Source organism: Fukomys damarensis, unplaced genomic scaffold, assembly GCF_012274545.1.
Source record: "Fukomys damarensis isolate Sample0158 unplaced genomic scaffold, DMR_v1.0_HiC HiC_scaffold_32, whole genome shotgun sequence".
NCBI classification, from domain to species: Eukaryota; Metazoa; Chordata; class Mammalia; order Rodentia; family Bathyergidae; genus Fukomys; species Fukomys damarensis.
In genome coordinates this window covers 43318291-43333058 of record NW_022900944.1, presented here as the reverse complement: position 1 = coordinate 43333058, position 14768 = coordinate 43318291, and the positions used below count along the sequence as shown (strand labels likewise).

Below are 14768 nucleotides of genomic sequence, written 5' to 3'. Positions count from 1 at the left end.
CCCCGCTAAGTGGAGTGGGAAGATGCGCGCGATCTTCTAGCCGCGGGTAAAAAGAAGCGGGGCTCGGAGGCCTGCGGGACCGGGGGCGGGCGGGGTGGAGCCGTCGGTGGGGAAGCCACGCGGGCTCGCGGAGGGCCTTGGTGACCTTAGGTCGTCTCCTTTGTGTGTGCTGCGAGGCCCTAAATGCGGAGGTCCTAAGTTTTCCGAACGGCCCTTACTGAGAACTCCTAAATTGCACTGAGCCGAAGCACTTCGTAGCGTGAAAGCGCTGCATAGGTGTTCCCAGCGGAAACGGGCAGGTGAGAGTCTCGGGGATCTCACAGTTCTGCTGGAGTCTGTTTTAGTCACTGATGTGACCCGGGGTTGCACAGAGGCCTGATTTAAACGGACTGGAAATAACGGAGACAGCCCTTGAGCGGCTAGGCCTTTGGCGGCCCTTTAACACCATCAGCGCCGTCAGATATCTTCCCGCGGAAACACTAGAGACACTCACTGCCTTTTGTGAGAATTCCATCTGCTATAGCTGTGTAGGGCTGTTGTCTCGTCACTTGTTTGAAGCATAACAACGTATTGCTTCTCTTCATTTACCAACATTCGCCCAGCTGTTTGCGACACTCACACACATACATCAGCAGTCTGAATAAGGGGAAAGTATCTCTCTGACCAGAATTTCAAGCCTCTGTGGGGTTTTTAAAAATCTCTTATCTGTTTGCATTTGTTAGTTCTCTGGTTAAATATTGACAAAATGTCAATGCCTGTGATCACGTAGTTTTTAATTGACACATAATAATTGTACGTACTTAGGGAGTACGGGGCCCCTGGGTTTGAAAAGCTGACAGACCTTATTTCCAACACTCGTTCACTGTCCTATCAGCCATGTTCTATCTCAGGCAATAGTCAACTGTGAGCCTGTTTCCCCCTCAGAAAAGTAGAGGCAGTAAGTAGACTGCAATACCTCAGAGAGCTGAGGGATGAAATGAAAAATTAGTATATAGCGTCAAATAAACAGTGAGGAAAACTGGCCAACATTAACATAAAGTGTATTTTGTCTAGTGACTGTGAAAAGAAGAAAAGGCCGAATTTTTGTGAATTACAACTCCTGATTTTCTGAGGCCAAAAACCATGTTTTTCAGGGCCCAGTAAGAAAGTTTACCTAATTGCTTCTTCCACATGTTGGGCCAAGGGTTAAAGGAGAGTTGTATTAAAACTTTCCTTAGCCTAAGTACTATGCCTAATCAAGATGATGATTTCTAGACTTTGAAGTCAAGAGGTATACCAAACGCCTGTATTCCCAGCACTGGGGGTGGGGGACTGAGGGGAGAATCTCCGCAAGTTCAAGGCCAGCCTGGGCTACAACAGTGGGTTCAAGCCCAGCCTGAAGTATATGAGACCCCGTGTCTCCAAAAAGAAAGAGAAAGTATACCATTTTGCTCAGAATCTCCTTTACTTTGTGTGTGTGTGTGTGTGTGTGTGTGTGTGTGTGTGTGTGTGTGTGAGAGAGAGAGAGAGAGAGAGAGAGAGAGAGAGAGATGCTGGGGATTGAACTCAAGGTCTCATGCTAGGCAAGCACTCTACTGCTGAGTTGCAATCCCAGCCTTTAGTCTTCTTTTTTTTTCTAGGGAATTGAACCCAGGGCCTTCACATCCTCAGTCCTTACATTTTTTTTCTTTAAAATTTTTTTTTTTTTTTTTTTCTGTACTGGGGATCAAACTCAGGACCTTGTGTTTGCAAGGCAGGCACAGTGCCAGTGAGCTAAATCCCCAGCCCTTCTTTTAAACTTTGAAAGGGGGTCCTCCAAAGTCACTAAGTTGTTCAGGCTGGATCAAACTTCCCACTGTCCTGCATTGCTTCCCATGTGCTGGGATTATAGGTGTGCACCACCACACCCAGCTAAGTAAGACTGCTGTCTTTACACATGGTCTTTGTTCTTTCCTGGGGATGGTATCATTGAAAGGCAGTCTCAATAAATCCAATACTGGGGAAGTCTTAACCTTTTGACAGCAAGAACATGAAAAGGGCTTTAAAGGAAGTAATGCTTTTCTGAAATACTGGTCTTCTGTTTTAGCACGTAAATTCACAGAGAAACACGAATGGATAACAACAGAAAATGGTATTGGAACAGTAGGAATCAGCAACTTTGCACAGGTATTGGGGTTATCTTGAAGTTATGTTAGTCTGCTCTCATATGATGTGGATTGTGAACCTCTTGGAATTGTTTATTTGGTAGAGTACTTTGGGCCCTTTTAAAGACCCCTACGTCAGTTGGAGGTGAAACAATAAACTACATAGGGCAGTGTGTGAGATTACAAAAGATACTGGGGCTAACAATTAAAGTAGGAAACATATCTTATTTAAGAACTGTTTTGGGGCTGGGGATTTAGCTCAGTGGTTCCAAAGCCTGCCTCCCAAGCCCAAGGACATAATTCGATCCCCCCTACCAAAAAACAAAAAACAAAAAACTGTTTTGTATCAAGCACTTAAGGTAAGAAGAAAAAGAAGAGCAAGCAAGAAGGCCAGCATTTTGTGGGTACAGTGAGGCCTATGGGCCACCAATGAAGACGAGGGGAACCTTGGACAGGCACAGGATACATAAAGGACAACCTTTCACATAACCCTTGCTTTCTCTGTTAATTCCCTTATCCTCACAGATCTCACACTGAAATACTGTTCTAAAAAAGTAAGAGGCTGGGGCCCCAAGTTTAGCCGAGTGGCACTGTGCCTGCCTCATGAGTGCAAGGTCCTGAGTTTGATCCCCAGTACCCCAAAATAAAAAAGTCATAAAGTAGCAGGGCCAGTGATTTTCAACTAGGTGTGAGTGACTGAGGCAGGAGAGGAAAGAGGATGTTACCTGTTGGGAGAACAGAATTCCTGAGGCATGTGGATTCTAGGGTACTGAGGGTCAGCTACAATGACATCCTAACATATGTGGGGACCCACTTTGAGGCCCCATGCAGGGTGTTTTGTGGAATACTGTAGAAGATATCTTGTGGAATATCATGTAAGCTTTTGTCCTTGCCTCCTGGCGTTTATCTGCAGTGGGAATCCCGTACAGGGAAAGGACACAGTGTGACACGTCACCAGGGCAGTGTGATTCGCTCACCTGATGTACAGATCACTTCTGGAGTCAAGGTTGCCACGTACAAGGCTGTGAAGACTGGCTTGTAGAGCTGGAAAGGGGGACATCAGGAGTGCAGCGGAGTCACAGCAATTGGAAACTGCAGAGGCAGAAAGCAAGGTGTTAGTGCTCCCTGGAGCTGCAGTCTTGTTGGTGGCATAGGGTTCATGCCATGGGTCACTACCGCTTTGGGGCCAGATCTGCCTAGTAGCCAGCTCCTAGGAATAGTGACTCCATTTGTAAAGAGTGAAAGAGGAAAAACACAACAGGGTCCTCAAATATAAGATACACAGTCTAGATTACAGGAGATTTGGTGTTTATCTTGTCCCTGTTTCCTGGAAGGATTAATTTGGCTTCTTAGAACTCTGTGTTTTTTATTTTTCAGGAAGCTTTGGGAGATGTTGTCTACTGTAGTCTGCCTGAAGTTGGGACAACATTGAAAAAACAAGGTGAGTATCTTCCTCATCTTGCAATGGCATGCATTTTCCTTGGTCTTTTCCTGAATAATGTGTTCCTTGTGCACTTGGGGTCAATTTGAATGTTTTCAGTCCAGGAGACGGGATATTCAAATAAAAGTATTTAACAGGACTTTGCTATTCTCATACGAGCTTTTGGTTCAAGGAAAGCCATTGACATGACCTCCTTTCTCTTTGTGTCTTGCTGTCAGAAGTCGAGTGGGGACAGGCCCTGGTCTTTGTTGAGAAGGAAAGTTCCCTCCAGAAGTCTTGTGGCAGGTGCCTTCTTCCATGTCACTCTGACCACCCTGAGGTGTGAGGGATGGTGGGGTGGAGAATGAGAGGCGATTTGATACTTGAATGGCCGCTATGAAGTACAGAGAAAGAGCTGACTTCTCCCGTCTCCCTCTGCACATGGATGGCTACTGTAATCGGTTAACTGCTGAGGTCTGCTGTTTTTAACAAGTAAGGGCCTGGGGATTTGGCTCTATGGTAGAGTGCTTGCCTAGCTGGTGCAAGGCCCTGAGCTCTAATCCTACCACTGAATTTTTTTTTTTTTTAAAGTAAAATCTGCCTTATTTTTTTGGTATCAGAGATCAAACTTGGGAACTTGCGCTTGTGAGGCAGGTGGCAGAAGCACTGGGCTAAATCCCTGGCTACTTTTCTTTGTAGCTAGTAGAGAATACCAAGAATGTACAATGGCATAAGCCCAAATCTAGTTTTTAAAATCCTAGTCCCAAAGCTTATAAACTCTGCCACTTGGGGAACAGTAAAGTCTCATCTGTAAATGAGGATATATATCTACCTCTGATGCTATCTACCAGTAAGGATTAGTTAAATGAGCCTAATGTCCAACATAATTTAAGTGCTTAACAGATGTTAGGCTGCAGTACCAGGTATACTTTTCATTAGGTTTTTTTATCTTATTTATTTTTCTGGTACTTAGAACTGAACCCAGGGCCTTTGCACTGAGCTACATCCCCAGCCCATTTATTTGTTTGCTTGTTTCTTTTTTCTTTTTCTTTTTGGTTTGACACAGGGACTCACTATGTATTTGAGACTGACCTGGAACTCACTATGTAGTTCAGGCTGGTCTTGAACTCACAGTGATCCTCCTGTCTCAGCCTCCCAAGTGCTGGGATTACAGGCGTGCGCCACCACACCTGGCTGTTTGCTTCTCTCTATTGACACCCGGCCTCACTAAGTTCCCTAGGTGGGATTCCAGTTTGCAATCCTCCTGCCTGTATCCCCAGAGAACTGATCTTAGTTGGGATTACATGTAAATATCTTTTGACAGTATTTGACAAACTTTTTCTCCCCCATCACTTATGTCATGGGAACATATTGTTCTTTTCCTTTGCTTTCTTGTTGAAAACTTCATTATTCCAGCTCTCATGTTCAGGGGTATTAAGTTTTCTGTGCAGAGTGAAGTTAGAGTTGAACTTCACTTTTCCTCCTACACGTTTATGTGTCCAGTACAGTTTGTTGGAAAGCAGCTTTTTATGTATTTTTTAAATTTTTATTAGTGCTGGGAACTAAGCTCAGTGGTTCTGCCGCCTGCTTCACAAGTGCAAGGACCCAAGTTTGATCCCCGGTACCAAAAAAACCAAAAAAACCAACTTTTATTAGTACATATTTGCAGTTCATAGTGATCACAGTCATTGTGGGGAGCTGGCAAACACACCCTAATTCTTTTCACTTCTTCCCCTCCACTTCCTCTCTTCTCACACTCTAGATCGCTTACAGTTGATATACAGTTTGGTATAACTTTGGAGAGGAGGGAGGTGGACATGGGTGCTTATCCTCATGTAGGAGGGACCATTTAGTATTTCTTCATCACGGGCATGGTGCCAGCTGTGCGATCTTTCACAGATGCTCGTTACCAGTGGAGGTTCCTTTCTGTTACTAAGAGCTTTTATTACTAGATGAATTCTGTCAAGTTCATTTTCATCTGTTTAGACCATATTTATTCTGTTTAATGTGAAGAGCAAGACTGATGTTTTAAAAAGTTTGCTAGGCGTGGTGGCACACACCTGTAATCCCAGCATTCTGGAGGCTGAGGCAAGAGGGTCCCAGTGAGTTCAAGGCCAGCCTGAGCTACATAGCAAGGCCCTGTGTCCAAAAAAAAAAAAAGTCAGCCTGGCATAGCCGCAGTACAGTAGCCAAAAACGAGGTTTATCTGAGGCTAGAATATCACTAACTGGAAAAGAAAGTTTAATCAATCTTACATTAGTGGGATAAACTACTTAACCTTGTCTGTTTTATATGTTGCCAATTTGCTTCGCTTTAAAAACTTTTAAAACTACATTCATGAGAAACGTCTGGGCTTTTTCTTAAAATCACTTTGTCAAATTTTGAAATCAGATTGGCCTCATAGAATTACTTAGGAAATACTCCTATCTCTTCTGAATGCACATGCAAGATTATTTCTTCCCTAAATGCTTGATGGCATTAACCACTGAAATCCGTCACTAGAGATTTCTTTGTGGGAAAGGTTTTTTCAGTAGTGGGGTATTTATTTATATTTTGGCTTTTTAAACAGGGTCTTGCTGTGTTATTCAGGCCAGGCTTAAATTCACTATGTATCTCAGGCCTCCTGAGTGCTGGGATTATAGGCCTGTGCTACCCAGTCCTGGCTATAGGAAAGTTTTTCATACAAGTTTGAAATTATTCTTTAATAGACACAGGCCTGTTTGGATTTTCTGTACTCTTGTGTTTTTTCATTTGTTTTTATTTTTTGAGGCTGGCCTTAAACTCACTGTGTAGCCCAGGAGCAGGGATCCTCCTGCCTTAGCCCCCTGAGTGCTGCCGGCTACCACGTCTGGTTGATTTGCTGTTTTTGCCAGGATTTTTTTCTATCATGTTTTCAAATTTGGCACAAAAGTGTTTATATCTGTCACTAACCTTTCATATCCATAGGTTCTGTAGAGAAGACCCTTTTTTCATTTCTTGATTTTGAGGATAATTTGCATTTTCTTTTTTGGGGGGCAGGCTTGGGGGTTAGACCCAGCACCCCATACATGCTAGGCGAATGTTCTGCCATGGAGCTATTATTGCCAGCCTCTTTTTTTTTCTTTCCTTTTCTGGATCAGGCTTGCTTTTGTTTGTTTTGGTTTGAGACAGGGTCTCACTATGTAGTTGAGACTGACTGGAACTCACTATATAGCCCAAGCTGGTCTCGAATTCACAGCAATCCTCCTGCCTCAGCCTTCCCGGCGTGCACCACCACGCCCAGCCGATTAGGGTTGCTTTTATAAGTTTTGTCAGTTCTCTTTACTTTCCACTTCATTGATTTCTGCTAAAATCTCTATTGTTTCTCTTCTGCAACTTACCTAGATTTAATTTGCTTCTTGTTCCCAGTTTTTTCAGATGTAAATCTGGGGTTTTATGTATTAGGAATGTTATACTCACACTGCAAATGCTGTCTCCCTCGGGTAGGTGGCAGCTGACATCTCCTCAGTTCAGTTCTCCTAGTTTAGTGGACATTCAGGGATGCTCAGAGACCAGGGCAGAGTTATACACACAGCTTTGTTTCCCTTTTGTCTTAAGCCTTCCTGGGATTTCCCACTTCTCTTTGTTTCCAGTAGCTGTGGTGGCTATCAGGACCATGACCCTGGTCCTTCAAGGCAGTCAGAATTCTGGCTGCCCTGCATGGTAGATTGGTGCTCTTTAAAAAACTTTTACCAGAAACCCCCAGAACTTACCAGTGCCAGCCCTCCTTTTAAGGATTTTTTTTTTCTCTAGAAATTGCCTGCTTTTATTTTCTAGTGTTTTTAGAACCCGGGCCATTGATTTGACAATAATTATTGTATATAAAATTGTAATCTAACTTGTTTCCTTCTAAGCACTTTTGATCCCCAAAATTCTGATGATGTAGTCTCATTATTATTCATTTCAAAGCATCTTCCAATTTCTCTTAAGATTTGACTCAAGTTAATTAGAAGTATGTTGTTTTATTTTATTTTTGATTTATTAAATTTTATTTCAGCCCATTCCCCTCCAAGCCCCCTCCCCTCCCTATGTATAAAGTTTTGTTTCCATTTTTTCCTTCTATTTTTACTTTTTTTCTTGTCCGTCTTCCTTTCTCCCTCCCTTGTTTTCCTTCCCATTTGAACACTTTCTTCCCATTTCCCAGCATCCATTACACATCTCAGTCCTTGTTTCAACATTCAGTTTCTTATACCACAGAAAACAATGCAGTATTTAACCATGTATATCAGATTTATTTCATTTAAGAGTACTGTCTCAAGGTCCATCCATTTAGCTATAAATGGTCTGAAGCTCATCCTTTTTATGGCAGAGTAGTATTTAAAAAAACAAACATCTTCAGCCAGCTGTGGTGGTGTAGGCCTGTAATCCCAGCACTTGGCAGGCTGAGTCAGGAGGATCACTGAGTTTGAGATCAGCCTGGGCTACAGAGTTCCAGGTCAGTCTCAACTACGTAGTGAGACCCTGTCTCAAAAAACCATATCTTCTTTATCCACTTATCAGTTGATGGGCATTAGGGCTGTTTCCAAGATTTAGCTATTACAAACTGTGCTGCTATAAATATGGATGTGCATATATAGCTGTGGTATGGTGCTTTTTATTCTTTTGGGAAGATACCAAGAAGTATAGATGGGTCCAATGGAAACCTCTAGTTTTAGCTTATTGAGAAATCTCTACACTGATTTCCACAGTGGTTGCACCACCAGTCTACACTCTTACCAGCAGTAGAAAAGGGTTCCTCTTTCCCCACAGCCCCTCCAGCATTTGTTATTGGTTGATTTTTTTTTTAGCCTGCCCTCCCCCACCAGGGATCGAACTCAGGACCTTGTGCTTGTGGCACAGGTGGTAGGTAGCACCACTGAGCTAAATCCCTGGCCCTGATTTTTTTTTTGGCGGGGGGTGGGGGAGACGGGTCTCACTTTGTAGCTCAGGCTGGCCTCAAACTCACAGCAATCCTTCTGCCTCTGCCTCTGTCTCTCAAGTGCTGGGATTATAAGTGTGTGCCACTATGCCTGGCTTGATTTCTTGATAGCAACCATCCTTTCTGGGTGAGACAGAATCTAAACTTTAATTTGCATTTTACAAATGACCAGTGATATTGAACATTTTAAAAATATATTTGCCATTTCTAATTCTTTATCTGAAAAGTGTCTCTTTAGCATTGGGTCTTTAAATTAGTTCTTTATATATTTTAGATAATAATCCTTTACCTGAATAGCTAGTAAAAATTTTTCCCCACTCTGTGGGTTGTCTCTTTACTCTGTTGGTGGTTTCTCTTGCTGTGCAAAAGCTTTGTAGTAAGATGAGGTCCCAGTTGTTGATTCTTTGTAGTATTTCCTGTACGGTCTGGGTTTTGTTCATGAAATCTTTGCCTACTTTTATAGAAGTATGTTATTGCCTACTTTTATAGAAGTATGTTATTTTATTCAGCTTTTTTTCTATTTAGAGCTTTTCTGATTCTAAATTGTTTTGGCTCTTAATTTGTTGTAGTAAAAGGAATACACTGTTAGGTTTTATGATTTATTTTTGGTTTTTGAGTAATAGTAGTTCACTTTATTGTGTAGCCTAAGCTGGCCTTGAACTAAGTGATCCTCCTCTGCCTCAGCCTCTCTAGTGCTGGGATTACAGCTGTGTGCCACCATATTCAGCACCCTGTATTCACCATTTAAGAACCTTTCATTCCTTCCTGGGGAGGGAATTAAGTCTGAGGTGGTGTTAGGTCAGTCTTTAGTTCAGAGATGTTCTGCAGAATGTCTTGCAGTGAAGTTGGTGCTTTAGACTCATTCTTACCTGAAAATGCCTTTTGTGTGTGTGTGTGTGTGTGTGTGTGTGTGTTTGGGGGGTTTTTTGTTTTGTTTGTTTTGAGACAGGATCTCTCTCTATAGTCCAGGCAAAGCAATCCTGCCTCAGCCACCTGAGTGATAGGATTACAGGTGTTCACTGCCATGCCTGGCTTTGCATTCATTCTTGAAGTATATTCTTTCTATACATGAGGTTCTAAATTGACAGTTTCCATCTCCCCTGCCCTAGTGTTTTCCAGGTTTTCACTGTGTTGACAGATCTATTTTGCTAGTTGAGAATTCAGCTATCTTGCCTTTCTCCTGGATGTGCTACTTTCCTCTGAGTGCTGAGTTCTTAAGCACGCTGTGGCTTACAGTCACTATGTAGATGTGGTTTTCTGTGTTTACTAGGCTTGGGATTTGCTGAACTTCTTGAACCTGTAAGATGTTTTTCTTCACCAAAATTTGGAGATATTTGGGGTCATTATTTTTTCTTTTTTTAAATCCCACTCTTTCATCTTTGTAAGTTCAGTTCCATGTTTGTCAAGTTATTGATGCATCCCTTTGGCATGTAAGGCTCTGGTGACCTTGAAGTCTGTTCTGAGATGAGTTTATTTCAGTTGATCTTTCTTCACATTTCCTGGGTCTTTTGTTGTCCTCAGTCTGCTACTGATGTTTTCTGCTGGATTTTTTTTTATTTTGGAAATCAGGCTTTCCATTTCTAGAGTGCTCATTTAAAATTTTTCATTGCAAGTTGTCCTCTATATATCACTATGATGATCTTTAAGAGTGACTCTGAATAGTTTTTTTTTTCTTCTGATACTAGGGATTGAACCTAGTGCCTTCAAAATGAGCTATATGTCTAGCCCATTTTTATTTTTATAATTTAGTTTTTTTGACACAAGGTCTTGCTATGTATTCCAGGCTGCCCTTCAACTCACTGTGTATCCCAGGCTGGCCTCAAAACTTGTGGCAGTCCTCCTGCTTCAGCCTCCTGAGTGTTGGTATTATGAGTATGCGCCACCATGCCCAGCTCTTACTTTTGAGATAAGATCTTGCTAAGTTGCCCAGGCTAGGCTTGAACTTGCCCTGCAATCCTCCTGCCTTACCCTCCCACCATGCTAGGTTTACAGACGTGCTAGCACAGCCAGCTCTGAACAGACTTGTAGTAACTAAAGTTTCTCTGCTCCTTCCAACACACAAGTCATCTTGGAATCTACTCCTGTTGAATTCTTATTTTTCACCGTGGTTCCCTTTCTAGGATTTCCACCCTTGGTTTCCAGTCATTCTGGCAGCCCCCCACTCCATCCTCCGAGCCCTCATGCTGACTGGCTTTTTGCTTGAGTCATGGTGTCCCTGTGCTCTCTGAATGGGCAGTGCGGTCAGGGGAGACCTGACTCACTCATTATGTGAGTGAAGGTCACACCCAGTTGGTCCTCTTCTCACATCGACTGTATCCCGTTTTGATCACCCTTCTAAACCTTCCTGTACCTGTTTTTAATGTGTTGCTCGGGGTTTCTAATTATCTGTGGGAAAGTGGTCTGATTTCAGGTACTTGGCCATTGCTAGCATCTCCTAAATGTACTGTTTTGTTGTTTTATCCCAAGCCACTGTGAGCTGAAGGGAAAGTGAGTTTTACCGAACATAAGCACTTCTGGTGTTCGGTAACACAGCCATTTGTTATTCACTGTGTCCGAAATGGTTGGGGCCATTTACAACTTTTTTTTTCCTTTATCATAACTATGAAAAGGGACCAGAACCACTTCTCCATGTTTTATATTTAAAGTCATTCACTTGACTTTCAAAATATTTTCTTGAATTTTCTCCATGTAGATGAGTTTGGTGCTTTGGAAAGCGTGAAAGCTGCCAGTGAACTCTATTCTCCTCTGTCAGGAGAAGTAACTGAAATTAATGAAGCACTTGCAGAAAATCCAGGGCTTGTCAACAAATCTTGTTATGAAGATGGTAAGGTGACACTCACATTGTTCTTAAAATAACCTAGGTATATTTGCTAACAGCAATTTTCTCCAGTCCATGAATTTGGGCCCCAAAGGATTATCAGGGTAAGAAAGCCAATAAATGGCAAAATTAAGATTAGTGTTCTTTTGTCTGCTAACTCAACCTCCTAACTGTAATTAGTATTTAAAATGTTGGTGTACATTTTATTAAAGAAAGATACCCCTGGCATTATATATATTTGAATCCCTTAAAGATTTAAGCATCTCAAAAAAAAAAAAAATTCAAACATCTGTTGTTTACATTTATTACAACAGAAATGCTGGGCGTGGTGGTGCACACCTGTAATCCCAGCACTCGGGGGGGCTGAGGCAGGAGGATCATGGTGAGTTCGAGACCAGCCTGGGCTACATAGTGAGTTCCAGGACAGTCTCAACTACATAGTGAAACCCTGTCTCAAAAAAACATTTATTACAACAGAAGAGTTTTTAACTTACTTCCTGGCTATAAAACCCTTTTCAGCTGTAATAAAAACTATTAGTTCAAAAGTTCCGTGCAATATACATATTGTATGGATTTGGCTTTTTCAGAAAAAAGGTAGAATGTAAGATTTTTGTTTTGGTTGCAGGCTGGCTGATCAAGATGACAGTGAGTGACCCTTCAGAACTAGATGAGCTCATGAGTGAAGAAGCATATGAGAAATACGTGAAATCGATTGAGGTGAAGTGGCATATAAACTAGCGTGAATGACTTCCAGCAGTGTCTGCAGTTAGTGGCAGACGGAAGACTTGAGATAACAACTTTTAGCTGTACTATAATGATGGAAAAGAAAGAAACCACTCATCACTGTTCCTGGATGGAACTACCCCTTAACTCCCTAGTGATTGCAGATAAACACAATGTGTGTCTTTTTATATAAACTTTATGATTTTTAGACTAGGCTGTAGGTTCTGATATTCAGAATTCATAAAATTATCCATGGTAAAAACTAGTTATAAAAATTAATGTAATTCAAGGATAATATTGTTTTAAGCCTTACAAATTTGTATCTTGCTTACATTTCTCCCTGGGTTTGGGTCAAAATATTCAGTGTGTCATTTGGACAGTGTCAGATGAAGAATGACACTTTCTCAATTTTGCAATAGATGCATTGGCTGGGGTTGTTTTTATACAGTGAAGCAACAGCTTTGCAGCACAATAAGAAACAAATAAAATATCTACTTTAATGTGTTTTGTCTTGATGGTAATATTTCATTTAGTGACTCTAGTATGTATGAAGATGTTAAAATTACCTTAAGGAAAAAAGTGCAGTGCTAGGGATCAAACACAGGGCCTCCAGTACATACTACCACTGAGCTACTTCCCTGGCCCAGGAAAAGAGGTTGGCTGATTTTGGCAATGGCGGGGATTGAACCCGAGGGCTTGAGTGCTTGGCAACTGTTCCACCACTAAGCAACAACTCTAAGCCATGACAGAAAAGTTTAAGAACATTTTCTTTTAATCACAAATCTTAGATGAGCATCTAATTACCTGGCAGCATTCAGCACTCTCATCTTTAATATAATCAAAAACAAATAGCCGGGTGTGGTAGCGCATACCTGCTATCCCAGCACTTGGGAGGCTGAGGCAGGAGGATTGCTGGGAGTTCGAGACCAGCCTGGGCTACATAGTGAGTTCCAGGTCAGTCTCAACTATATAGTGAGACCCTGTCTCAAAAAACCCCCAAAACAACAAAAACCAAATGGTTGGCCTTTTCATCATAGTCAAAGAGGAAAAACAAAGGTGAAAGTTCTGGTCAGCGTAGGACTGGGATTTTTTTTTTTTTTTTTTTTTTTTTTTTTTTTTTGGTGAGAGAGTCTTGCTCTGTAGCCCAGGCTGGCCTAGAACTCACAATGATCCTCTTGCATGAGCTGGGACTGCAAATGTGCATGACCATTCCCTGAAACACCTGGAAGTTTTAAGAATATTAAATTCAGGTTTCCACTGAAGTTTTGAGTTCAGACACAGATTTGGAAAGCAATATTCTTTGCAGCCTAAGCATAGTTACAGTGACAAATGGTATTTCCAGATGGCTGATAGCACTCTGTTAGCCAAGTGCATAGTGCTGATGGGAAGGTGGAAATGTGTCTATAGTGTTTAGAATGCAGAGCCAGTCCCATTGTCATGTCTTGTTTTTTGAGGCAGTCTTGCTGTGTAGTGCAGGCTGGCCTTGAACTCACAATAGAGCCCAGGTAGCCACACATTCATGGTTATCCTGCCTCAAATCTTCTCAGGGCTGGGATTACAAGCACAAGCTACTACTTTTGGAAATCCCATTATTTCTATTGTAGTAGCAAAATTACAGGTTTTAGGTTTTTTATTTTTGCCTCATGCAGGCTAGGAAGGAGCTCTACTGCTGAACTATCCCCAAACAGCCTTTGAAAGGCCTTCCAAATTGACTAGATCAATGACATTTTACCTCCCAGGTGAAGTTGACTGTTTTGTTGTTGTTTTGTGCCAGTGATCAAACTAACTAGAGACCTTGTGCTTTTGAGGCAGGCAGTGAAACCACTGAGCTAAATCCCTGGCCCCTAGTGTTGGGTTTTAATGATACCACTAGAGGCATTTATTTTAGTACTATGCAAGGAAGGCTTATGCGTCAGTTCCAGACTGAACTGGGCACCTGAGTTTTTTTCCCAATTTCTGCAGGTTTTTTCTAGGGCTGCTTAAAAGTATAGCCTACCTTCAGATTTTTTTTTAAATACATGGCTTTGTTTTGTTTTTTGGTGCCGGGGATCAAACTTGGGACCTTGTGCTTACAAGGCAGGCGACAGAACCACTGAGCTGAATCCCCAGCCAGTGTGCCTTTCTTTTTGTTGTTGTTGTTGTTTTTGGTAATGGGGATCGAACTTGGGTCCTTGTGCTTACGAGGCAGGCGGCAGAACCACTGAGCTAAATCCCCAGCTCCAGTGTGCCTTTCTTAATGTATAAGTTACTTTCAGATCTAACCATATACTTGAGGCCCTTACTTTATACAGATCAGATTTTTCTTCCCTGTAATAAGGGTTTACCACTGATCACCAACTTCTTGTGTCTTTCTTCCCTTTAGATTTTTTTCTTTTAAGTTTTCAGGTTTGTTTGTTTTTTGAGTAGTAGTCCAGCCTGCCCTTGACCTCACTATGCAGCTCAGGCTGGCTTCCTGAGTGCTGGAATTACAGGTGTGCCACCATGCCTGTCTTAAATAGATTAGAGCAGTGTTTTGGTTTATAGCAAAACTGACCAAAAAGTACAGTTCCTAAATATTCTTTATGGCTTTCTCACCATTTTTGTTTTTCAGATCCTTCTAGGCATAATTTTTATCTTTCTGTTTCTGAAACAACTCATTAAAATTGTAGTTTTGGATGCCTCAACTCAAATCTGTATTTTTTATAAACATTACTAGGGTCAGGGATTTAGCTCAGTGGTTCCGCCGCCTGCTTCGCAAGCACAAGGACC

At 41.9% G+C, this 14768-nt stretch overlaps 1 protein-coding gene across 1 annotated transcript in view; it reads left to right on the top strand.

The window, feature by feature from the left end:
* Gcsh (glycine cleavage system protein H) overlaps positions 1-12035 on the top strand; it is a 13031-nt gene extending 996 nt beyond the window's left edge. Inside the window, exons 2-5 of the mRNA XM_033757906.1 lie at positions 2066-2145; positions 3501-3564; positions 11172-11303; positions 11923-12035. Of these exons, the coding sequence (XP_033613797.1) occupies positions 2066-2145; positions 3501-3564; positions 11172-11303; positions 11923-12035 (389 nt within the window). The remainder of the gene's footprint in view (positions 1-2065; positions 2146-3500; positions 3565-11171; positions 11304-11922) is intronic.
* The last annotated feature ends 2733 nt before the right edge of the window (positions 12036-14768 follow it).